General features: G+C 52.6%; 1 protein-coding gene across 1 annotated transcript in view; it reads left to right on the plus strand.

Annotated features, from left to right (window-relative positions):
- Window positions 1–12,981: 12,981 nt before the first annotated feature.
- Window positions 12,982–25,394, plus strand: part of SEZ6 (seizure related 6 homolog) — a 43,383-nt gene continuing 30,970 nt past the window's right edge. Inside the window, exon 1 of the mRNA XM_041000584.1 lies at window positions 12,982–13,184. Coding sequence (XP_040856518.1) covers window positions 13,130–13,184 — 55 coding nt within the window. The 5' untranslated portion in view covers window positions 12,982–13,129. The remainder of the gene's footprint in view (window positions 13,185–25,394) is intronic.

A 25,394-nucleotide genomic window follows, 5' to 3' on the forward strand; every position in this document is an offset into this window, starting at 1 on the left:
GGCCACGCAGGGAATGAGGGGGGAAAGGAATCCAACACAAATGACGTGCGTGTGCATCCCAGAGTCCTCCCCATCTGGCTCAGCCCCATCATCCCAAGCAAACAGACCTGCAAGGGAATGATGTCCAAGAGGCTGAGAATAGCCCCAGGCGAAGTGTGTGTGTTGGGGGAGAGTATTAATAAGTGATTGAGCTGGAATTTGGACCCAGACCTGCTGACTCCAAAGCCTCAGCACACTGCTTCCTGTTCCTGCCCTCTCTGCTCCAGTAGGGTGAGGAGTACAGGGCTGGAGTGTGGGCCAGCTCAGCCTCCTGACCCTCTCATGTCCTCAGCACCCTCAGCTCAGTGCCTGAAGAAAGAAGGAGAAAGGTCAGAGAATAATTGATGATTGTGAGAATACATGAAATTCAGGCTCACCTTCCTGGGCAGCCTGCAAGAAAAACCTGGCTACCGTTAATTGGCTGCGTCCAGGCAGGGGAATGACTGCACCTCAGATGTCTTTAGCATTGTGCGGCAGCTAGATCCTAGGCAACGGGGCCTAAAAGATAAGGGTTCAAATTTCTGCTCTGAAAAAAAAAAAAAAATTCTCTCTGCCCCTTATAGGCTGTGATTCAGGACAAGTGACCTAACCCCTCTGAACTTTACCCCCACCCCACCCACACCTTCAGCCTTGCAAAATTAGGATCATGGCTACCTGTCTCTTTCAGTTGTTTCTCTTTCAGTTGAGGGTTTAGAAGATGATGCATGTGCATTGCTTAGCACCATACCTGCATAAAAACAAGCACCAGGTCAGCAGCTATGTCTGTCCAGTGAGCTTTTTGCTGCCCTGCCCTTCCTGATCAATCCCCCAGACCAGGACGGGAGCTATCATCCTGGAGCCTGAGGCAGACTACCTACCTCTCAGCAGCTCCCTGGTTTGGGAAGCAGCCCAGAAGGGCCTCCAGGCTTGGTTTTTGCAGAGGGCAGCGGAAAATCAGAGCTGAAACTAGCAAGACAAGGATCTTGGCAGCAGATCTAAGTCAGCTTCTCCTGGGTCTAGGGGTTCGGGGGCCTTCCTCAAATCGCACAGCCTCCTGGGCACCCTGTCCCCCATACAGATGCTTCCTTTGGCCTGAACCTTCTGAGGACCCTGAGCACCTGTGTTCTTGGGAAAGAGGGGAGCTGCAGCGAGTGGAGGAAGCCGGGTCTCAGCCACGCGGAAATTAAAACCCGCTTGCCCAGTGCTGAGTTACCATGTCGCCTGAAATCAGATTGATTTCTTGGGCTTGTTGTGACGGCAGTGTTGCAATTGATTCGTCTGGATGGCGGGGAGTTTATCTATTCGGAGCTGCCTGACATTGATCTGAATAAGCTTCTAAAATAGCCCAAATACCTGGCGAGGGCGAGGTTGCCACCAACTCTGGCTCAATATTAATTATAATAATGAACAGGCATGAGCAGGGTTGGTTCATTGCCTGCCCTGCAGGGCTGGCCTCTGTGAAGTCTGGTGTTTAATATTCATTCTGAGTCAGCAACGTGCAAAGAGCTGGTGGACACTCCTGCTCTGACAGAAGTTTGGATGGACTGGGATGCTGTTCTCTGCTTGGGTGACAGTAGGAGGGCACCAGGACCTGCTGGAACAGGAGAGGCTGAGCTTAGACCTCAAGAAGAACTTCCTGGTGATCAAAAGTGGAGGAACACTGGGTATCTGATTTACCTAGTTACCCCTTTTTTCTGAGTCTGTTCCCTCCTCTGGTGGCAGAAAGATGAGACAGAGAAAGATAGACTAACAAAACCAGGAACTCAACGCAGGTTTCCTGCATGGGCAGCAGGAACCTTGAGCCACTTGAGCCATCACCAGCTGCCTTCCAGAGACTGCACCAGCTGCATCCTGAAGTCAGGATCCAGAACTGAGAATTGAACCCAAGCACTTCAGCGTGAGACTTAGAAATCACTAGGCCAAACACTATTTAGCACTGCAGCTGCTGCTCCTGACCCCAAGACGGACCAGACCAGACCAAGCCAAACCAAACTGGAAGAATTCTCTGTACTCTTCTGCCTCAGGGAACAGCAGAGGAACAAAACATCTGCCCTTCATGGCCTTGGCATAGAGTGGGCATCCAAGCAATGGCACTATTATCATTATTGAGTCAATGGACCTTCACTGAACACCTGCAGAGGGAAAACTACCAACCAAGCCATAATGCCCAACCTTGGAAGAGATGAAATCTGGAGTTACTATAGAAGCATCCCAGAGATGATGTGGACCATGTCTCTGAAAGGTGGCCAGGACTTGCTGCAGGCAGGTGGATATGAGGATGGAGTGGCTGCAGATCTGATGCTGCACTAACCTGGTAGAAGAAGATTCTACCAGAAATCAGGATATTGTTCTCGCAGGAACAAGTTTCTGCCCCCGAGTAGACCTAGAAAAGACATGATCAGTCTTGAGGTTCAAGTGTACCAGAAGCAACAGCACACTTTCACTACCCCTGAAGATAGGACCTGCCATCGCAGCAAGAGACTTAGAGGTTGAATCAGCAGCAGGACTTCCTGCCTGAGGTTTGAGTTGCAGCAGAGGAGACCAGAGGCGGAGCAGCTCCCATGTTGCTCTGAGAGCCTGGTCCCCTTGCCTTCCCTGTTTCCACCAAGCGCTCTGTCCTCCAGTGCCACTGCTGGTGGGCACCCCCATCACCAGCCTTAAGAGACACATCAGAAGAAAGTTAACAGCAAAACACTCTGGCGGATCTAATTGATTTTTTTCCTATTGGTTCCCTAATATAGGCAACACTGTTCCTGCCGCTTTTCTGGGCTGGAGATTATGTCATAAATAAAGAGATTTGCTCCCTATTTCCATGTGCTTATCTTTAATAAGTTAAGAACTCAACAAGCTTTCAGAGGACTTGAAATAAGCAAGGGATCCGGTGGTGGCTTCAGCTGTGGCGGCAGCAGCCGCAGCTTTAATTCAGCAAAAGGGGAGGCAGGAGGCTGAGGCTGGTAGGGAAAGAGTATGCGTTGTTTGGGCTGCAGTGGACACAGACTCAGTGGGAAGATGGAGGAATAGGGAGGGTGGGAGGGAGTAATGGGGAAGCAAATCAGGATGGCAGACAAGGCTACACAGACGGATGGACCAGGGCCCATGGGGCTAAGGGGTAATGGAGGAGTTAAGAATGTAGGGACAGGTCTGGTTTGGTACCCTAGTGGTTAAGGTCCTCATCTTGCATGCGCCAGGATCACATATGGGTGCTGGTTCGGGCCCTGGAAGCCTACTTCCCATCCAGCTCCCTGCTTGTGGTCTGGAAAAGCAGTCAAGGACGGCACAAAGCCTCAGACCTTGCACCTTATGGGAGACCCAGAAAATGCTCTGGGCTCCTGGCTTCAGATCAGTATAGCTCTGGCTGTTGTGGCCGCTTGGGGAGTGAATTAACAGACAGAAGATCTTCCTATCTCTCTCCTCCTCCCTATATATCTGAATTTCCAATAAAAATAGACAAACCTTAAAAAAAGATTATAGGGGCTATGCATGTACACTGGGTGATCTTGAGCAAATTACATGGCTTCCTTGACCCCTCATTTTAAAAATGGATACTATAGGGGCCGGTACTGTGGTGGTGCATACAGTAGGTTAAGGTGCTGTTCACAATGCCATTATCTCAGATGGGTACCAGTTGGAGTTCCAACTGTCCCACTCCTGTTCCGGCTCCCTGCTCATGCTTCTGGAAAAGAGATGGAAGATGGCCCAAGTACTCGGACCATTACCGTCACATGGGAGGCCAGTCTTGTGGCTGCAGCCTAGCTTAGCCCTGGCTGTTGCAGCCATTTGGGAACTGAAGCAGAAGTTGGAAAGTTCTCTCTCTCTGTTACTGTCTTTCAAAAATATAAACTTTAAAACAGAAATAAGCAACTATCAAGCACCTGCTATGTGCCAAGCTATCCTTCAGTTACATCATTGAACACATCTGCGAGACAAGCAACACTGTTTAGATGGATAGATAGATAGATAGATAGATAGATAGATAGATAGATAGACAGATAGATAGATAAAGAAGCTGACATTCAGAAAGGCTCCAGAACTTACCCAAGACAAGCACATGGCTGGGTGTTTGGGGGCAGGGACTGTACAGGGTGTTCTCTGCGCCCACCCCCTCACCCCCTCCACTTCTCCCTACTTCTCCCTTTCTAATAGACCTTGCTTTTCCTGCTGCTTGTGTCTTTCTTGCACCATAGCTCCTAAGTGGCCTTTTCATTTTCCCCAGAGCAGGAGGGAGGAGGGAGGGAGAGGCTTTGCTCTCAGCCTCTGTTTTGTGTTCTCCCTCTCTCCTCCAGGCCATTGTCCGGACACACAGACTCTGTTGCTTTAAGGACTGGTGACCTCACAATCAGTTGCCATAGATACCATTGTGATGTCACAAGCAGAGGACAAGTAGTTCAAGGAGGAGTTGGGGGTGGGAATGTATGGCTAGAATTGAGGGCCACTCGAGGTTTCAGTCTATTTTGGTGCCTAGCAAAGGAAATGGTGAAGGGCAGACCTGAAGCTAGATCCTGAAGGATCCCAAGGGAGATCTTATGTCAATTTGCCTAGGTTTTCCTGGGATTGTGATGCCTCTGAGACCCAAAGGAAGGGTCATTGCAAAGAGACAGTAAGGGCACTACCCGCCTCCCCCCTACTGCCGGGGCTGCCCAAAGTCATTACCATTGCAGCAGAAAGGAAAAGGGTTAGACACCAGGAAGAGACTTATAGCTGCAAGATCTCCCTGGAGAGGAGGCTCATTTTTCTTTTGTAGTGCTGTGGCTCTGTTGCCCCTCCCTGACATAGGGGTCCTGGACAGCTCTAGCCACTGCAGGAGCCAGCTTAAGTCCTGTCACACACAAAGCACTAGGTTAACTTTCTCTCGTTCAGTGAAAAAGAGGGATGAGTGAATGACTTGGGTGGGAAAATGATTAGAGATGGACAGTTGAATGAGAAGCTAGGGCGCTTAAAGGTTGTATGTAACCCCTCTCCCCAAATGTGGGCATGCCGTGTCTGCCTGTGCAGCTGCATGTTACACCACACTTGTGCCACACTCAGCATTGCTTAGTTCTCCCTGCCTGAGCACATGCACTTTCCTCTGCACAGTGCACCTCCCTTCCCTCTTAGTCACATCACTGCCTTTTCAGGGAAGGCTTTCCACAGTGGGCATGCTACACCATGAGCTCTGGGGAAGCAGGAATAGTGTGGTTTTCACTCACGATAGTGTGCAGAGAGTGAGTGTTCAATAAATATCTGTCAAACAGATAAAGTAGGAGCCCTGTCCTACCAGTTTCAAGGGACCCATCCGTTTTGGTACAGGCCTCCTCTTCCTGCAAGTAAATCCAGGGCAAAGGCCAGAGGCCCAGGGAACCTGTGGTCCTGCCCCCTCCTGCTCCTGCAAACTTCTGCCCTGACCTAGTGGGGTGTCATGAATCTACCACTAACTAGTTAGTAATCATAGGGCCTCAGTTTTGTCATCTCTAAAATGGGAATAAAAACAGTACTATATGTAGCTCACAGGATTGTTGTAAGGATGTAATTAAATTCTCCAGCTCAGTGCCTAGCAACAGCAAATAAATGGTGCTGTTTTGCTTATTTTTAGAGATCAGAACAGGCTCACCAGATTTAGGGGCCAACTTCCTTTTAAAAATGGGGAATATAGAGAATTACTGTGAATTTGCTTTAAATGCTTGTGGTCATTGTTTTGGAAAGGAAATGCTTAAAGCTCTTCTGTACATGTGAATCGGCTCTAAGTCCATCCCTTACATAACCGCAAAGCTTCGTGCCTGAGTTTGCTCTTAAAAGGAGAAAACATAATTGTCTTCTCCTGTTATCCAAAGCAACTCTCCAGTCCTAGCTCAGGCACGAAAAAAATGGGGGAGCGTTTTTTGCCCCCAACCATGATTTGACCCCAGATGAATGCTGTCAAGGGATGACAAAGGGAGACAAGGTTTCTGTCGCCAGTCTTTTCCTTGCCTTATCCTATATGTAAATGTTCTCCAGTCTATTAGTCAAGGCTACAGATCAAGACCACAGGATCTTCTAGGCAGACTCCTGTGGGAAAAAGCTCACATACCTTTGATGGGCATTCCAGCCAGCCTGGTAAAAATTTTCCCACCTACCCTACCCCTAGTTCACTGTAGCCCCTGATTTGTGTCTAGCAGGGGCAGGGTGGTCCACAAGATGTACCTGGGACCCACAGCCCCCCCTTTCTCAGAAGCTTACCCTACGTGAACACCCACTTTCATCACATGGCCATGAGCCTGGTACCAGGGCCCCAGTTTCATGGCAGCACCCTAAACCCTAGACCCAATGCCACAGCTGTATTTTATGTATGTTCAAGCATGAGAAATATTGAGTTAAGAGTATTTTCATTTCCAGAGCCCTCTATATTTCTCTGGGATTATCACCTGTCTTCATGCCCTCCCTCTCCTGATTATTGTGTTTGGACTCTCTCCAAGCCACATTGCCTTGATTGCTTAGGAAGGCTCCCAGTATCCTCCTGTGGTGTCTCTGGGTCTGACACAGATGACCTTGGGGAGCCCTTTTCTGTGTCCTTCAGCAAAACTCTGCAGGTGGCCACATTGCCCAAGTAGCCTTGGCTTTTAGGAATCAGCTTCACCAAGAGACTTCCCAAATGACCACACCATTACAGGAATAGTGGAGATGGAGCCCCTTACATTCCCCCCTCCCACTAAATTGGGGAAGGCGCTATACTCAAAGTAACCCCAGAGGTACAGCAGGGAGGGAGAAGGCCAGCTGTTCTCTTTCCTACTTGGTGCCAACCTAGTCTGACACCAAATTAATAGCATTCAAATGAGATGCAAAGCATTATGCAAATCTGGAGGAGAAGGCCACCCTTACGGAGGCCTTTGGACTATTGAAAGGCCAGAGCCTTGAGCCTTTCCTGAAGGAATCCTCAGGCTCCCTTCAGCCATAGCCCTTGCATCTTCAGCACCAGCTGGTGTCAAGAGTCCTCCCTGGAGGCCAGCATGAACCTCTCAGATGCTCTGATCTGCTGCTCACACCAGTCCTTACCTTTAGGCACTCGGGGCCTCTTCCACTCTGAAATGAGGTAGGGGCAGCCCAGAAGGTAGCACAGCCTACATCTGGATGCCAGGATTCAGTTCCCCACTTGTCAGCAATGTATGCAAAGTAGATGCAGTGTTTTTTGCATCTACTTAACTGTCCATTAAAATAGCCCCATGCCCATCACCTCTGCACAGACCCAGGCTTCCAAATTGCCAACCCCCGCTGCCTGCAAGCACCATGTGGTTCCTGCGCTGGGTAATTGCTGTGGTGTTTGTTGAGCTGTATTTGCATTTGATTGTCATTTAACTTTCCATCTTTCTCCTTCAATCAAACCAGGCATTGGGTTTCTGCAATTGATTATTTGTTTTATTCTCAGCCTCTTGGTGTTTTTCAAAGATTTTTCTTTATTGGTGCCACAAACTTGAACCCTGGGATTTCTCCCTCCTCATGGGAAGGGCAGAAGCCTCCTCCAACCCATCCCAGGGCTTCTGTATGAAAACCATCTAGCTAGCATCGTGGATTTTAACTCCCAGCCCCAGTCTTGCTGTTCCAGTACCTGCCTCATTTCTGCCCAGCCGGTGGCATTAAACATTTATGGAGCTGTGGAGAATCAAAGGCCTCTGCTGGGGGTGGTGGGCAGGCTGGAGGCTTCAGTTTGGAGATGGAAACTAGTTCACTTCAAACCACTTTCTGCTGCTGTCTCCATCCACCCTAGGCCCTTGTTACAACTGGTCCCACTCCTGGAGTGGGAGCAAAGGTTCCGGAGCCAGGACTCTATGATCACCAGGGCAGGGCCCTGCTCCTGCCCCTAGCCTCAGACTGTTCCTTTCTGGGAAGCCAGCAAGCCTGGCAGGAGCCCTTGACTTTTCCACACACTTTAAAATCTGGGAGTCCCCTCCAATAAGTGGGTCGAGCTGAGCAAGCAGCCCTGGAGTGGGATGGCAGCCCCTGCCCCTGCTTCCCGGAAACCCCACAACTCCTTTAGCTCCACCGAAGATGGAGCTCTGGCTTGAAAGCTGTTGGGGAGGAGAGTAATTTTCTCCTTCTCTAGCTCAGAAAGCAAGTGTCATCCCAGCAGAGACTTCAAAATAAGTCACCAATGTGCCTGTGATCCTGCAAATTGATGAGCTGTTTTGAGGCAAGGCTGGCTTCTCTAGGGATGTCTGGCACTACCTGGACAGGGGCTTCACGAGTCACAGGGACTAAAGAACCCTCCTTTCCTGTCTCTTGCTTTCAGTCTTAATACAGCCATTGGTCAGCAATGACAGCCCCCTCTTCTGAGTTGGCAGGAAACTCTGCAGTTCCTACCCACTTGGCCGTGGTGCTTCAAACCCCATTTTAAGGATTTCATAGTCCCCTGTTTGCATGCACAGGTCTTCACAGTGGGGTTACCCCTTCACGGGGGCCACCAGGGATATCTGCAGCTCAGAGGACACAAAGCCTCTCCTAGCCTGGCCCCAGCCTGTTCCAGTCCTTCCTATTGCTTGCCCACAGGGACCTGCTGCTCCACCAGACCCAATCTCCTTGACCCCAAAGGCCTAATATTTTCCACTGCTTTTCCATAAGCCATGCCCTCATCTTTGATGTCCTTCCTCTTGATTTGAAAGTCAGAGTTGCAGAAACAAAGAGACAAGGGGAGAGAGGAAGGAGGGCAAGAGAGAGGAGATTCTATATACTGCTTTAACTCCCAGATGGCCACATTAGCCAGGGCTTTGCCAGGCCAAAACCTGGAGCCGGCATCTTCACCCAGATCTTCCACATGAGTGCAGCAGCCTAAGTACTTGAGCCATCCTCTGCTGCTTTCCCCAGGCCATTAGTAGGGAGCTGGATGAGAAGTGGGATGCCAGTATCCTAAATAGTGGCTTTCTTCACTGTGGCACAACACTGGCCCCCACCTTCTCCACTTCTAATCCAGCTTCCTGATAATGCTCACCCTGGGAGGCAGCAGTCGTGGCTCAAGTCCTTACCATGCCCACATGGAAGAACCAAACTGAACTCCAGGTGCTCAGCTTTGGCCTGGTGCTCCCCTGCCAGCTGCAGGCATTTGGAGTGTACCAATGGATGACAGATCTCTTTGCCTCTGTCTCTGTATCTCTCATAGACAGACACTAGCCAAGTAAAATGAAAATAACTTTAAATATATTTTTCACTTGATTTCACCCAACTGCTATGTGAAGCCTTCACTGACCTTCCCAAAAGAACTTGCCTCCTATTTACTATTTCACAGCACTTATTTGGCACCAATTACCTGCCAGTAGATGCTCCCCACCTCCTCATTTATTCATAAATATTGATTATCTGCAACACTGTGGTAACTAGACTTGGTTAGAGGTAGACAAAACAAACATGGCCCATATCCTCACAGAGTCACAACTGCTTGAAGACAGACATTTAAGCTAGAGACAGGGGATAAAGAGACATTTGAGGTATATGAAGAAAATGGGAAAAGGAAACCAAGGGGGGAACCCCTGGCAAGTCCCCCAACATGCCACTTCCCAATGTGCCTATAAGCCTGCAAATCCTATATACAGCTAAATCTTCTTGGGCATTTTATTGCTCTTAATTTGTGGGTAATGCCAAAATCTGGGCAGAATGATCCATTGAAAAGCATGAGGGAGGATATTTGACAAACTGCACTACTTTCCTACCTGTCCAGGCGCTGCCTCATCCTAACGTGTAACGCTGACTATCACTAGGAGGGAGGGACAGCCCAGGTGCATTATTAGTCCTATCAGGCAGTATGAACCCATCCTTTGAGCTCAGGGCAGAATGTTGTTGCCTGGAATTCATAGTCTGCCTTATAAACACACCATCACCACCATCACCACCACCATCACCACCACTACACCCCACCCCCCAAGCTACTGATTCCCACACGTGTAAATTAGTTCAGGCAGTAGGGATGGTGACATGGCAAGTTTCTGGCCAGTTCTGCTCCCCTCCATCTTATGATTAGTGTCTAGCTCATCAAATTGCCCAGGTGTTGGCAGAATTAGATAAGCCTGCCATCAGCCTCCAAATTCCCAGAGCAAGCATTTGGCATAGCAGTTAGAATATGCTTAGAATGTCTGCTCCCCACGTCAGAGTGCTTGACTTGGAGCCCCAGCTTAGGTCCTGATTCCAGCTTACTGCTAATGTGTATCCCAGGAGACAGCAGCTGTTGTCTCAATTATTTGGGTCCCTGACACCCATGTGAGAGACATGGGTTGAGTTCTAGGTACCTGGCTTCTGCTTCACCCAGCCCTGGATATGGCAGGGATTTGGAAAGTGAACCAGCAGATAGAAGACTGATCTCACCCTGCCTTTCAATTAAACAAATAAACAAAAATTGGAAACAATTCCCATAATCACCCAGGTGGGGACCGATATCATAACATTAAACAATAAAGTCACCCACTGCCTGCAATACTAGCATCCCATATAGGTTTTGGTTTACATCCTGGTTGCTCCCTGCTGATATGCCAGAGTATGGTCCAAGTACTTGTGCCCCACGCACCCTTACAGGAGACCTGGATGAAGCTCCAGACTCTGAGTTTTGGCCTATCCCAGCCCTGGCTATTGAGATCATTTGGGGAGTAAGCCAGTGGGTGGAAGATCTCTGTATCTCTCTTCTGTAACTTGACTTTCAAACATTTTTTTCTTTTTTAAAAAATTTTTAAAAGATTTTTTGTGTTATTGGAAAGGCAGATTTACAGAGAGAAAGAGAGATAGAAAGATCTATCCGCTGCTTCACTCCCCAAAGTAGCTGCAATGGCTGGAGCCGAACCAATCAGAAGCCAGGAGTCTGAAGCTTCTTCCGGGTCTTCCACTTGGGATCCCAAGGCTATGAACCGACCTCTACTGCTTTCCCGGGTCACAAGCAAGGAGCAGAAAGGGAAATGGAGTAGCCAGGATATAAACTGGAGCCCAGATGGGATCCTGGCAAGGCAAGTTGAGGGCTGTAGCTACTGCACTGGGCCCCAAATAAATAAATCTTAAAAAGAATCATTCTGTGGGCCTGGTGCAACAGCGTGGCGGTTAAAGTCCTCGCCTTGAATGTGCCTGGATCCCATATGGGCGCCAGTTCTAATCCTGGCAGTTCCACTTCCCATCCAGCTCCCTGGCCTGGAAAAGCAGTCAAAGATGGTCCAAAGCCTTGGGACCCTGCACCCACATGCGTTGCAGCCACTTGGGCAGTGAATCAGCAGACGGAAGATCTTCCTCTACTTCTCCTCCTCTCTGTGTACCTGACTCTCCAATAAAAATATACAAATCTGAAAAAAAAAAATCATTCTGGCAAGTTCCACCCATGGGCCATGTCTAGTCCTGAGGGACCCCAGGGTGTGGGAAGAGTCCAGGAATAGCTTCAAGGAGAAAAGGAGGAATATCACATTAGCCAAACTTCTCTCAGCCCCAGAAACTTCTACCCTGAGCCTGTTCCCTTCCTCTGTTGGTAATGCTTTGTCCCACTCCACAGTCCCTTCTTTCCTGACTTCTCCTCACCTCTGATCCTTCCTTCTGTCAATTCGCCACCCTTCTTGCCACCCACCCTTCTCCATTGGCCTCCTGTACTCGGCTTCTCAAAACAGCTGTCCAGAGGGTCTCTACTGCGCTAATGCTGCACGCCACCTGTCTGCTGCCTGGCTTTGTGCACGTCAGTTCAGGTGGCACCCCAGAACTGCAGAAATGTGGCTCTGGAAAGGATGCCACAAGCAGAGCCAAAGGAAAGGGAGTGTCATGGGGGCTTAAGTTCTCTGACGAATAACAGCAGAAGTTGTGCCCCCTGGTTCTTGAGGGTGGTGAGGTCAGGAAGGGCAGTGGACAATGAGTGGGGACTGGAAGCATCAAGGAAGAACCAAGTTCATCAGAAATAAATCAAGCCCCAAGCCGCCCTTCTCCGGGCGAGTCTCCCAGGATGCTAGGAGTATCAGCCACAGGGCCACACCTTCCTGCATCCATTGATGAGCCCAGAGGTATCCCTCATCAGGGATACCCTTGTCTTAGCAGTGGCCTTAGGGATGGCAGAGCCGTGACTGTCTCACAAGGACACCTCGTCCCAAGTGGAGAGCCCTGGAAGCTTATTTCCCACTCCTTGGAATGGTTCACCCTCCCTGGCTACTCCCCTGAGCATCCCTCAAGTCTCTTTCTAAAGCAGCCCTGGGGACCCCCTCCCCACACCTGGCTCATTTTCTTTGCCAGTTCCAAGGACCTGAGCAGGGATTGGCAGAAAAAGTCTGTGCCGACTAGCTGTCAACGGGGCTTCTCTGGTCCTTGCAGAGGAGCCAGGGCAGTATCCTGGAGATTCGTGCCACTGGGACCCGGGGACACTCTGCAGCTGCCCACAGCTTGGCCCAGGTTGCCTCCTGCCAAATGAAGAATGTCTCCCTAGGACGCGAGTGCCACTGGCTTTTAACTATAATATCAGGATAATTAAGCTTTTCTGTGAGCACAGTTTGCTGCTGATGCAGCTGCCTGGAGCCCTGGCATTTATTGAGCGCAAAGTAATAATTTATTGTCCTTTGTACGCTCAAAAGCCATCTTCATTATCGGCCCGGGACGGAGTTGCCACAAGGGCACGCGGGCCTCATCAGCTGCCTCACTCGTGGATATCTTCCTAGGTCGCCCTTGGCGCCCTCAGGTACCAGGATGGGGTAGAGGAAGGTGAGGAGAAATTGCTCTCACTCACGGAAAATCGGACTAGAACCATCCCCGGCATCCCCGAAACCCATACCTGGACAAACACATCTGCTAATGGGGGAGAGGATGGGGGACTCGGCTGAGCGTGGGCGGCGCGGAAGGACAGGGGCCACGTGCCCCCATTATTAGGGCAGTGTTTCCCCTGGGCTGGCGGGGACGCGGGAGACCGTGCGCCTTGCCGCTGGGGCCGCTGCGCTTCTGCTTGCGACTTTACGGTAAGCCGCTCCTCCCGCGCCCCCGCCCCCAGCCCCGCGCGGCGGTCCCCGGCGCCGACGCCAGGCGCTGGCCGTGGTGCTGATCCCGTCAGGCGCTGGCGGCGGCGGCCCGGCTCCCTCTTCCCGACCGGCCCGGCTCTGCCCCGCTGCGCCCGCGCCCCGCAGGGCCTCCCGCCCTCCAGTCGCGGCCCCCCGCCCGGGGCGCGGCCGCCACCGGCACCATGCGCCCCGCAGCCCTGCTGCTCCTGCCCTCGTTCCTGGCGCTCCTGGCTCACGGTAGGAGACCCCGGGCGTCCGGCGGCGGGACGGAGGCGAGGGTGGGGTCCCGGGGGGGCGTCCGGAGAGGACTGTTCTGGCAGCCAGCCCCGCGCGACCGGGAGACCCAGCCCAAGCACAGAGCTCCGCCGGCTGCGCTGCCCCCCGGCGCCGGCCGAACCGGGCGGGGCGAGGGCTCCGCGGGCGGGAAGCTGCCGCGGCTCCCGCCATTCGCGCCCGGCCGAGACCTCGCCTTTAATCATCTCCCCGGATCTAATGGGATTTCTTTGCTGCAATTCATCACGCCATCCCCCCTCCCCGCACACACACGCTCACCCGCGCGCTACCTCGCCACACTCCAGGCGTCTAAGGGCGCCGGGGCGCACGCGGGGGCACGCAGGGTGGTGAGTCGGGACGGTCCTGCTGGGCGAACCGTGATCGCGCCTTCCCGGCCGCCCTCCAAACTTCGCTCGACTTTGCCGCCGGTTCTGGGGCCCCTCGTATCTTCACTGCAGAGGGTAGGGACCACATAGCAAATAGGTTGAGGTTGAGACGTCGCTCACCTCCCTGTACCTTGGCGCTGCAAAGCCAAAGAGCTTGGAGCACAATTCTGGGGAGAAACTCAGAGCCTCCCGTCCAACTCCTCTCTGTGTCCTGAGCTGCAGCAGCTGAGCTCGTCCGTCCTCCCCGAAGTCCCTTCCTTGCGCCGGCACACACAGCGCACACGCCTGGAGCTCTGCCTCCCTTCCGGGCCTCCCTTGTTTTCTGGCCCCCATTCATCCCGGCAGCAGACTCGTGGGGAAGGAACGGTTCCCTACCCTGCGGCTCCCAGCCCTCTGTTCCGAGTCCAGCGCCCAACTTCACCGGTCTGGGGTTGAGGGACGCAGCCCTGGAGTGGGGATCAAATGAGCCTGGGAAGAGGATGGGGGTGAGGGGTGTGAATTGTGTCAGGATCCGCTGTCCCAGCACAGACAAGCTTTGGCTACACCGACAGAAACCCATGTCCTTCTCCAGTCGTTATGGATGAGTGGATGAGGTGGCCAGAACTGTAGTTGGAGTGAGACATACCATTTCTGGCCGTATGGTTGATAGCACCTGGTGGGAAGGGAGAAAGGTGGGGGTTTCCAGCCACTGTGCTGGATCTCCACCCACCACCCATCCCCCTGCCCTGCAGGTTTGGAGGTCAGCGCAGCACTACTGGACTGGGCTGGCCCCTGGATGACAATTTTCCTGTGGCACAATTTTCTTGTGTCGTGGAAGCCCGTTTCTGAGCCTCTAGCTCCCCTGGCACAGACATCCCAGTGTTTCTACCCTGCCACCTGGCTGCCCAAGCCAAGTCCAGTCCTCAGGCTCACAGGGAACTTAGACCATATGGTCATGATTGGGGGAGGAGACAGAATCCTGCAAGCCACACGCTGAGAAGGGGAACAGGGAGGAAGGCTGCCCTAGGATGTCCCTCAGCGTCTGGATTCTGTCTCAGGGTGGCCACGTCCTCCCTCCGGGCAGCTCCCTGGGAGCTCAGGACCCTGGCATGGAGCCTGGGGTTTGGCTATATGGATCTGTCTCCAAGTGAATGTAATCAGGGTTCTCTGAGGGTGGAGTCTGCCTGCAAAGCCTGCATGCTGGGGTAGTGAAGGCTCAATAGTGAGTAGGGGTGGGGCCCTTGTGTGGGGGTGCAATAGCTAACAGAGAGCACCCTGCAGGGCTGAAGGGAGACTGCCCATCCCCAGGAAGAAGGCTAGCTTGGCTGGAGCTCCGAACACTCCCACGCTGCGGGTGTAGGTTTGAGGGCTGGAAGGCGTGTAGATCCCCTGCAGTCCTTGAGTCTTTCTCCCAAGTCCCCCTCTCTGACCCGGCAGGATCTCCAGTGCTTGTGGGGTGATCTGTTGAAGGGACAGACCTGTGAGGCAGAAGGCAGTGTAGGATAAGGCGTTTTGCCCCACCAGGGAGGCAAGGAAGCAGCCCACAGTGCCAAGCCTAAGGGGTGAGAGGGCATAAATGGAGGCTGGAGCTGGTTGGACCAGAAGCTGCTGCCTTCCCAGCTGGGCTGCCAAGGCGTCTCACCAGGAAGCAGTACATTTGGTCGTCTGGGAGCTCCTAGGACTTGAGCTGCGCCAAGGCAAGCCACTCGGAGCAAAGGCCTCGGGCAGTCAGCCATTGCTGCGGGGAGGCGTGTTCCCCAGCTTCACAGCCTGGGGCCTCAAAACAGCCCTTGGAGCTGTGCTCACACCTGGGACTAGGACCAGTTGCTGAAGCTGAGGCAGCGAGGCGGCAGCTGCCCAGGTGGGGAGGTGGGGCGGCTGGCCCGGCCCCACCCCCAGGTTTAGTCCCCCATTGTCTCTGCAGCCTCAGGCTTTAGGGATGCAGTGGGCTCCCAACCTGCAGGCGGTGCCCAGGAGATCTTGCCACAGTGGAGGAAAGAGGCCGCAGGGGAGGGACTGTGTGTGTATGTGTGTGTGTGTGCTAGGCCTGCTGTGTCAGTTTAATGATTTTTAATGAGCAATTACCTTTAGTCATTCTCCTAATTTCTGAATATCAATAAAGTTAATTAAACTCTGCATGTGTGGATGTGGCCTGGGGAGATTGTGAAGGTAGAAGCAGCTGAGACCAACTGAGGTGGGGTCTCCATAGATGGTGGCTGCCCCCCATGGCTGTGTGACCTTGGATAAGCTGCTCCACCTCTCTGAGCTGGCTTGAGAATGTGGTAGGAAGAGGGGCGTGGGGTGGCTAGTTCAGTAGCTCATCTTCCCAAAACCGAGGGATGGTGTCTCAGAGGTGAGACGGAGGAGGTAGGGGAGAAGGGGAAGGAGGACTTGGCTTCCCCGAGAGCCAGCACTGCAAGAGTTAACAAACTAGGCCTGCCTTAACCTAAAATGGTAATTACTGCTTCATGCAGACTCCTGGGTAGGTGCTGGTTTCCAACAGCCTGGTAGCCCATCACTGGGTCTGGGGGCTGCTCCCAAAACTACCAGGAGACCCTGCCTCCAGTCCTCACTTAGTATGTGGGGATCCAGAAGTGATGAAAGAGGCCCTATGGGAGAACAGTCCAGATTCTACTCAGAGATAGGGACTGGCAAGGTGGGCAGGAGGCTTCCAAGGATCCCCCAGGAGCCGAGAATGCCAGGAGCAGCAGGAGGAAGACAGAATTGGCAGGTTCTGGCGGCCATCCTGGATTCTTTAGTGGGATGGCAACTTAGAGTGCCTTGGGGACTGACGCAGTGGGGTGCTAATGGGGAGCAAGGAGATACAGGGGCTGGGCTTAATTAGAAACTAGGCTTAATTAGGAACTGAGCATCCTTCATCCTCCATCCTGATAGGTGAGGGCCTATCAGATAGCCCGCCTCCTCAACCCCTCCCTCCGGGTCAGTCCTAAGTCCTGCAGCCTCCTCCCTCCATCTCTGTCCCAACTTCAGCCCTATCAGGTCTCCTCTGCCTGGTTGGGCTCTGCTCAGGATGCTGCACCCTCACCCCAGGCAGAATTCTGAAGCCTCAGTCCTCCACACTGCTCACTCCATCCAACTCCATCCCTAAACAGCAAGGGAAAGGCCATAGACAGGGCTAACTTGGGTGAGGGAACCTCTCAACCCAGATGGTTACAAGCCCAGCCCTCTCTGGGCCTCCACCCTCTGCAGCCTTGAATGTAAGGCTGTACCAGCCCATGGTGGCCAAGTCCAGGAGCACACTGGGGCCTCAAAGAGCTTGTCATATCATGCAGAGTAATTTTGAGTCCTCAATGCCCTGCCCTCCCCAAACAGAGGAGGCAATGCTGCCAGCCCCGGTCTGCAGCTGAGAGGTAGAGAGCAGACTAGGAGGTCTCCCAAGCCAGATCCCCACAGGAAGCAGCAGTTCTGGGAAGCCTGCTCAGCCAACCAAATGAAAGGAGTTTCAGCTTCACTTTCCCAAACTAGCCAAGTTCTCAACAGCTTCTGAGCTCTTGGCATTTCTTCTGCTAGAAATTCTTTTCCCTCCTGGGCCAACCTGGCTCACTCTACCTTATGCTTCAAGTATCGGCTAAGCTGGCACAAGTAACTCTTCAGCATGCATTTAAAGGGCACCTACCGTATGATTCTGCAGGGAAAGGCTCATATGCCTACAGCCTGGATCTGGAAAGGTGGGACGTCTGTTCTCCCAGCATGCCCTGGCTTCTCCTGTGTTAGGTCACAAGTGCCTGGTTGCTTGATACTCCCCCGCAAAAGGACTGAACTCAGAAAAGACCCCAAGTCTGTTTGGCCCACCCTATTTATCTTGGGGCAGCTCCACTGTGCCTGTCTGGAAGAAATGTGGGGTCAGCTGGCTGTTTAGAAGAGAAGTGGGACCGTGGCAGCTGGGCTGTGTCTTAAAGCTGAGTTTGCGTAGCAAGCATACTATTTTTATATAGATTGTGTGTTGGTTTTTTTTTTTTTTTCTATTCCTAACAGTTGGCCAATTATCCCAACTGTAAATTATAGCCTTTACTTAGTTTTTTCCTTCTACAAATTAAACTGTCATGCTATCAGCCTGAGGTGGCTTGGGGGTGGGGTTATGCTGGCCACTCTGAGTAAGCCAAAGCCCCCCTCCCAGTCCCGCGTGAATGCTTGTGTCTCCACCCGCACAGAGTCTGTCACAAGGAAGAATAAATTAGTGAGGCAGACACTGGTAGAGGTTAGGACCAGGGTCCCACTCACAGCACTCACTCACCAGCCCTGCTGGCTGAGAGGGAGGCCGCGGGTGAACTGCAGGCCCCAGGTGAGGGACGGACAGTTACTTGTCATCTGTCACTCTAGCTCTCTCGTCTGTCTCAGCTTTAGACACTCTCATGCTCCTGGAAGGGATTGATATGAACCTTTGGGAGCAGCTCTGCGCTTGTATGCTCTTTAAAGATTTATTTATTTGAAAGACATAGTGACACACACACACACACACACACACACACACACACACACACACACACAGAACTCTACCATTGATTCACTCCCTAAATGGCCACAAGAGCCAGGCTTGTGCCAGGCCTGTGCCAGAAGACTGGAATTCCATCAGGATCTCCTACTTGGGTGCAGGGACTCTAGCACTTAAACCACCTTCCACTGTTTTCTCAGGCACATTGCAGGTAGCTGGATTGGAAGTAGAGCATGCGCATCTTGCATGATCTTGAGTGGAGAGTAGGAACCCACAACTACAAATCATCCAGGACCTCAGTAATTCAGCTCTTTTATTTAAAAAAAAAAAAAAAAAAAAGGCTGATTCTGGTGTGCTTCAATCTGCCATTTGTGTATTGAGTTATGGAGTCTGGCCCAGAACCCCCAGGGTCTCAGATTTCACTGGTCAAGCCTTGCACCTGCCTTTTCTTCCTAATACTCATGAGATAAGATTAATCATCTCCCACTTCATAGATGGGAAAACTGAGTTTTGAAATTACCCTGGGCAGCACAACCAGTCAGTAGCAGAGCTGCTCCCAAGTGTCTATTCATTTGGTAAAATGCAGCTTCAACCAACACGGTGTCCAGCCAAGCATAAAGCTTCAGAACGGGCAGGCAGAAGCCAGGAGACTGTCACTAGCCAAACAATAATAATAGCAGCAACCGTGTTAGCAAACATTTATTAGGTACCAACTGTGCCAGGCCCTCCACTAAGTGCTGTATACACATTAGCTCGTTTAGCCCTCATATCCTCTCTATGAGATAGAAGCTATTATCTGCCTTTTATTGGCCAAGTCCTAGCTTGTGTTGTAAGACAGACTCAAGGCATAAATAGCCCCTAACTTTATCCTAGCACATTCCTGCTGCTGTCTACTCTCAACCTTACTGACAGAAGGTTAGGGATATTTTAGCTTGCTCGGTCCTTGGTGGCAAAGGAACAAACTCTTCTTCCCAGCACTTGGAGGCCAGGAAAGAGCATGGAACCAGGCAGTCAGAGGACCTGCGCTCTGAGGCCTTGGGTGAGTGACTACCCTATCCTTTGGGGATGTGAGAGGACCAGTCTCAACTGTGCTGGCATCCTGGGCTGCCCTGCCCCCACCATCTCGGCCTCTGCTGAGGGCCAGCCCCCAAGTGGGAGGCCCAAGCCTGCCCCTTCTCCCTTCCACTTGCCTACCTGCCGCCCCAGCTGCCAGCCCTGGGAGGGGAGGATCGATGCTGCAGCCGCAGGCAGAGTGTTGTTGGCCATTGATTGTGGAGATTTCTCAGCGGGCTTAGGAGCAAACAAACCTGCCACTTCTCCAACAACAATCCGGGTCTCTGGCTGCAGATCTGCAGCCTTGCTGGCAGGCACTCTGGCAGGAAGAGAGGGGCTGGGGTAGAAGGTCCTGACTGGGTCTCCCAGCAGGAAGAAGGGGCTCTGCCAAGAGGTAAGCAGGGGCTGAGCAGGAAGGGGGGGGCAATGGGAAGATGCAGTGAGTATGACTGGGGGCAGGGGCTCCTAGACCCTGCTCACCGCTTGTTTAGCCCAACCTCTGCTGTTTTACTCAGCCTACATACCCGGAATGCCATCCCGAGTCCTGCTGCTAATTCCTGTCCTCCCATCCTCCTTTTCCTGATCACTGTGTTCCCCAAACACCAAACGCCACCCATCACCCATCAAGAACTTAGTCTTTCCTTCCCTCATCTGCTTACCCCTTCTCTACCCATAACCCCCAACTCAGCACCTACCAGGTGCTCTAACAGGCAGCAATGCAGCACAGTGTCTACCTGTTTGATGCAGGGCTGCTTCTGTAATAAGCTCAGCTGTGACCATCTCTCTGGTCAGACCAGTGCCTTGTGATTTTAATTGAGGTCCAGAAGAAATGCCAAATGGCACATTATATAATACAGCTACTTGGACCTTCAGAAGGACAGGGAACTCTGGCCTCTGTTTCTCATCTGTAGCAGAAGGGGCTAGTGTTTGGGTCTATGAGGGAGTGCCCAGACAGTCTCTGGGGCTCCTGGGCCATGCCACTGTTCCCCTCTCTGCTGAACCTGACTGCCTTATACCTACCATGGCAGAGCAGGTGCACAGCCCCTCCTGGTCTCAATCCCTGTGTGCTGCACAATTCAAACAGCGGGCCTCTGTCACCAGTGCACTCCATAAGGGACTAGCTGGGTGCTTTTGTTTGTCATTTTTCAAATGTCTGCAACAGCCAGGCCTAAGCCAGACACCTGGGCACTCAATCCAGGTATCCCGCATGGGCAGTAAGGTTCCAACTACTTTGAACCATCATCACCTGCTGCCTGCAGAATGCACATTGGCAGGAAGCTAGACTCAGAAGCAAATCCTGGACTTAAACCTAGGTACTCCTATATGGGATATGGACATCCCAGATAGCATCTTACCCACCAGGCCCAAAGCCCACACCCCAACCAGAATCTTGACACCCTGGCATTGGCTTCAGCGTCTCCCTCAACCCCTTCTACTCTCCTCTGCACAAGCTCCTTTCTGCTCTCAGCCCCTCTCATCAGCTGGTCAACACAGGAAGGGGGAAGGAAGACTGTGAAACGGGTCTGAACCATTGCATGTCTCTCCCCTGCCCCACAGATGCTCATTTGCATACCGTTTTGCCCCTCTTTGCTTGCTGGCTCCTTGTTAAAAGCACTGAAACAGACGCTGCCCCCCACACCAGCCCAGAGCCCTCCCGCTTCGCTTCCCCTCGTTCCCTCCCTCCAGGCTCAGCAGCTGAGCACCAGCTCCTTTGTCCCCCAAGCAGCCACCTGCTGAGTGTCTGGCCTGGATCCCACCAGCCAGCAGGTGCCTAGGGAGTCCCAGAGCCTGAGGGAGGGAGGGATCGGGCAGAGTAGGGAGCCAAGTTGTGCTTCAGGGAGAGAGGAAAGTCCTAGAGAGAAAAAATAAAAACAAACAAACAAAACACCCTAAATCAAAAGAATGCTGGCCAGGGGGCCAGGATAGCAGATTTTGAATCTAGTACAAACTCTTGTTGGTGTTGTGACCTTGGATAAGTTGTGGTCACCTCCCGTGCCTCAGTTTCCTTGGGAATTTGTGGTACCTGCCCCTGTCCTACATCTTTCATGGAGGCATCAGCATTAAAGAAAAACAGAGGGTAGCAACAGAGAAGGAACCAGAAACCCTGCTTGAGAAGCATCCTCTGACAGCCAGAACTATCCAGCAGGAGGGGCTTGTCACTTGGCCACTGAGGGGCAAGGTCATGTTCCCAGGAAAGCCCGAGCTGGACTGTGCAGGCAAGTGTCAGCCATAAACGTGAGCGCATGTCTGGCCCTGTCAGTCCAGGAAGGTGAGATCAGCAGTGCAGAGGGATGAAATTTGGGTCCAGGGTGCTTCACTCTGGCTCGCTACTCACTGCAGGGGGCAGGGGAGGGGGAACTTGACTCAGAGATCATTTACATCCAGGAGATGTGCTGGCGACTGGGAACATCTGGCCTGGCAGCTGGCAGGTCCCCTGCTGTTATGAGGTCCTGATTTCTTCCTGGTTAGAGGAAATGTGGGGATGGAGTCACTTTGTGTGGATCAAAGAGCCCCTGGATCCTCTGGATAAAGGTACAAAGGTGGCACCTGACAAGGTGCATGGAAGAAGTGGATCATGCCTTTACTTATCCAGATTCCATCTCTACCACCCCCACATCTGCCCTGCTGCCCACTCAGTGCTTACCCATCCTGTCACACAGCCCTGGTCCTGCCCTGGGGTTGCAATGTCACCTCTGTTCCTTCCTCCCTTCTGCCTGCCAGGCCGGAGAACAAAAAAGCCTCCTGCTTGATCAGGGTGATGCTCCCATACCCCCAGCCATTAGCTGGTGCCCATGTCTAGTCAGTTCTTAGGATTGCTTCTGATCTCTCTGGTCCTTCCCTGCCCTGAGCCTTAAGCAGAGGAACCAAATGGGCACAGATGAGGAGAGCTTGGTCCTCCCAACTCAAGGTGCCCACACACCCAGCTCAGTGGAGGCCTTGCAAACTGGAGGTCAAAGCAAGGTTGCAGTAAAGGAGAGGTGTGAGGGCTGGAGCATATTCAGCTGGCTCCTTCTTGTTTTCCTGAGGTTCTGTGGGAGAAGGCCCCAGTGTGGAGGTAGCCATGTCTCTGGGCGTCTGCCTGTCTTTTCTACCTGTCTCTAGCATCTGTGACCTCTGTCCAGTGTCCTGTGGCTGCAACCTGGGGCTCAGGCTGGTCTCTCTGCCTCCCCTACAGCCCAGGCCACTCTCTTCCTCCCCAATCCTAGGCTCTGCTGACCCCTCAAGGAGACTGGAGCTGGAGCTGCTGCTATTTTTAGCAACCTGCACCCCTTCCTTCCCCTCCTCCACTCAGGCTAGCTGGGGAAGTGGAGGGACAGGGCAGACTTGGACAGCCTTCTAGGCTATGGTACCAGGCAGGTGAGGTCCCCTTCCCCTTATTCATGTAAGGCCATGGAGATAAGGAGAGCCTGGGCTAGGCCCCAGGTGAGGGATGGGGATGGTGCACATCCTGAGAAAGTCTAAACTCTAGCCCACCTGCCTAGGGTTGAGAGAAAATATCAAATGGCTTTCCTTCTGTGCCATCCCCCCACCTTTTCTACTCCCCAAAACCCCAAATCCCTAAGGATAGAGCCCAGGCCTTTAGGGACTCCTCCTTAGGCCATTTGGAAGTAAGGCCAGGGTTTGTGCCATCATAGAAGCTAGAAGAAGCAGAGGGGCTTGGTGCACCAGGAAGTGGGGAGGAGGGAAATGCTTGGGACGAGGCAGAGGCAGGGGCTCCAGGTGCTGTCCTCACGCTCCCAGAGGGAGATCAGGCCCTGCTTCTGCTCAGGTCTGCCAAAACACCAGGCCCCTGTGGCTCCAGGGTGACGCCCCCATCACTGCCCCAGCTGCTCTGGGAGCTGGCAACAGTTGGCAGGGAAGAGGGAAGAGCAGTTCAAGAGGCCTGAACCAAGGGACTCCAGGGAAGACAGTCCTGGCTTTCCTGAGGATCTGCCTGTCCTCTGACCTCAGGCTGTCTCTCCTTTTTTCTCCATCTGTCCTTCAGTCTGTCTCTTGAGCTCAACAGAGAAGGAATGGCTTGTGGCGGGTGGGGGCAGGCAGGTGGGGAAAGGTTTGCCTCCTGGCTAGCACCTCTGCAAGTCGTGTCAGCTCCTGGCCCTGTGGGCTGGGGTAGACCAATCAGATAATATGGGTGAATGGTGGCCAGGACCTAGCACACAGTAGATGCTCTAAACGCCGGTGCTCCCTCAGAGTCCCCCACACCCATCTGTGCACCACATACACTCACACTAACATACCACATACACACATACTCAAATGCAATCGTATTTGTTTATACTTACACAATTACATGTATGCACACACTTGAACATGCATACTCGTGTGAATGCACATGCCATATACACACTCAACACCTGTGTGTTCTCATCACATAGCCTAACCTGGATGTTGAGCAAATACTGACCAACAGATAGGGGTGAGGAGACGGGCTCCAGTGCACATGGAAGGAAAGCATAGTTCCCACTCTGTCCCTGCCCATCTACAAACTCCATCAGACCCTGAGGTTGGCCACCAATAAGAGAGAAGTTATGACTATCCCACTTAGTGAAAAACTGGCTAAAATTAAAATCAGCAACTGAATAACCAGACAGGCCCAGAGAGGGCTAAACAAGCTCAAGGTCACCCAGCCAGTGGCAGCTGTGTCCCCTACTGGAACTACGGTTGTGACAAGACCTTGCCTGGTTCCTTAATCCCTGCAGCTAAGAACAGACTCATAGGGATCTCTAGAGCAAGTGGGTCAGAACCCACTTCAGCACTGAAAACCAACGTAGCCCCAGCAGCCCTAGGCTCAAGGTTCCTCCCTGGTCAAGCTCCCATAATTCGTTTCTTCCCAGATACAGCAGAACAAAGAGCAGCCACAGGGCAGAAGGAGGTCAGTTTGGTCCTCGTGTATAGAACAAACTCCTTCATCTTACCCAAGACTGCACAATCTTGGGGTTATCAGCTGGTGGTCAGCTCAGAGGAGTACTCACTATTGGGAACAGCCTCTGTAATGCTGGCTGTTAAACCTTAGGGTAGGACCAAGGAGGGGGCAATAGTCCCGAGGCTGGCAGAGGTTCAGGAAGGTACCTGCTCTTGGACCCTAGCACCTCATGGTCTTGCCTTGCCTTGCTCTGTGGCTGGGAGAGACTGTCCTTGCCAGGTGTCTGCAGCTGGGCAGCAGGACAGGGTAGAGGGGATACCTGTTCTCCCTCAGTGAGCCCTGTGCCCTAACTTTACCTTTGTGCTGAGCTGAGCTGGCCACTATAGCTCCAGAGAGAATGCAGTTCCTGTCTGCAGCTTTCCTCATCCCAGCTGACATTTCCAAGGTTTCACATTCAGAGAAATACGGTCTCTGCTACTGACATGGTGGTGATAGTGGGAACCGCTGGCACTTGGGAGGTTTGTGCCCTGAGCACCTAGCTCAAGGCCATGTCCCTCTACCCATCACTCTCTATTCACCTTGAAACTAGCAAGTGGCTCCTCATTCCATCCAGAGCCACTGCAGCAGAAGGGGCCTGAGGGTAGCAGATGGACAAAAGGAACCCAGGAACAGAAACCCCTCCAAGAATAATGAAAAACTAGAACCTGCCTCCTCCCCTACCCAGACCACTGCCCTGGCCATATGACCAAGCCTGGCATAATCAGGATGTGGTATGGCAGCTAGATGGGATGATACCCTAGAGCCCCTGTGGTTCTTCCTATTCCTTCTACCCACCCAGGGGCAGGGGCCTGCTCTACTGACTATCCCCAGGCCCATCCCTTCATTTCCCAATTCCCCCATCACAGAATGCCAGCTTCTGAGTCACCTGCAGAGTCCCAGGAGCCGTGGCAAACAGGGCTAGGTCCCTAGGGCCAGCAGACAGAGGTGGGGAACACCAGGCTGCAGGGGAAGGTGTTGAACGCAGCAGGTGACACCGCAGCCAAGGCCTCATTAATCACCTCTCCAGCCCCCAGCTCTGCAGTGGCAAGACCATATTAGATTTTAAATTGGAAAGCAGAGAATGTGGCAGTTAGCTGGGAGCTCCCTCCACTCTGGGTCCCCCGTCACAGCCTCAGAGGAAGGAGGGAACAGTTAGGCCAGGAGGGTTGGTCCAGCCACAGCCCAGGACCAGTGTCCCCCCACCCCTGCCACTTACTCAAGACCTGAGGAATTGTCCAAGACAGATAACCCCAGGTTAAAATTCAAGAAAAGGACAAAATGAAAAGGAGAAAACCCAATAGATGTGTTGGGCAGAAGTGCACCCCTTTGTCTGGGAGGTAGGACTTTTTAGAACCTGAACAAAACCAGGTTCCACCACGTGGCATTATGGGCTGGACAAA

Source organism: Ochotona curzoniae, unplaced genomic scaffold (genome assembly GCF_017591425.1).
Source record: "Ochotona curzoniae isolate NIBS_2020 unplaced genomic scaffold, NIBS_Ocur_1.0 scaffold_2453, whole genome shotgun sequence".
Lineage (NCBI taxonomy): Eukaryota > Metazoa > Chordata > Mammalia > Lagomorpha > Ochotonidae > Ochotona > Ochotona curzoniae.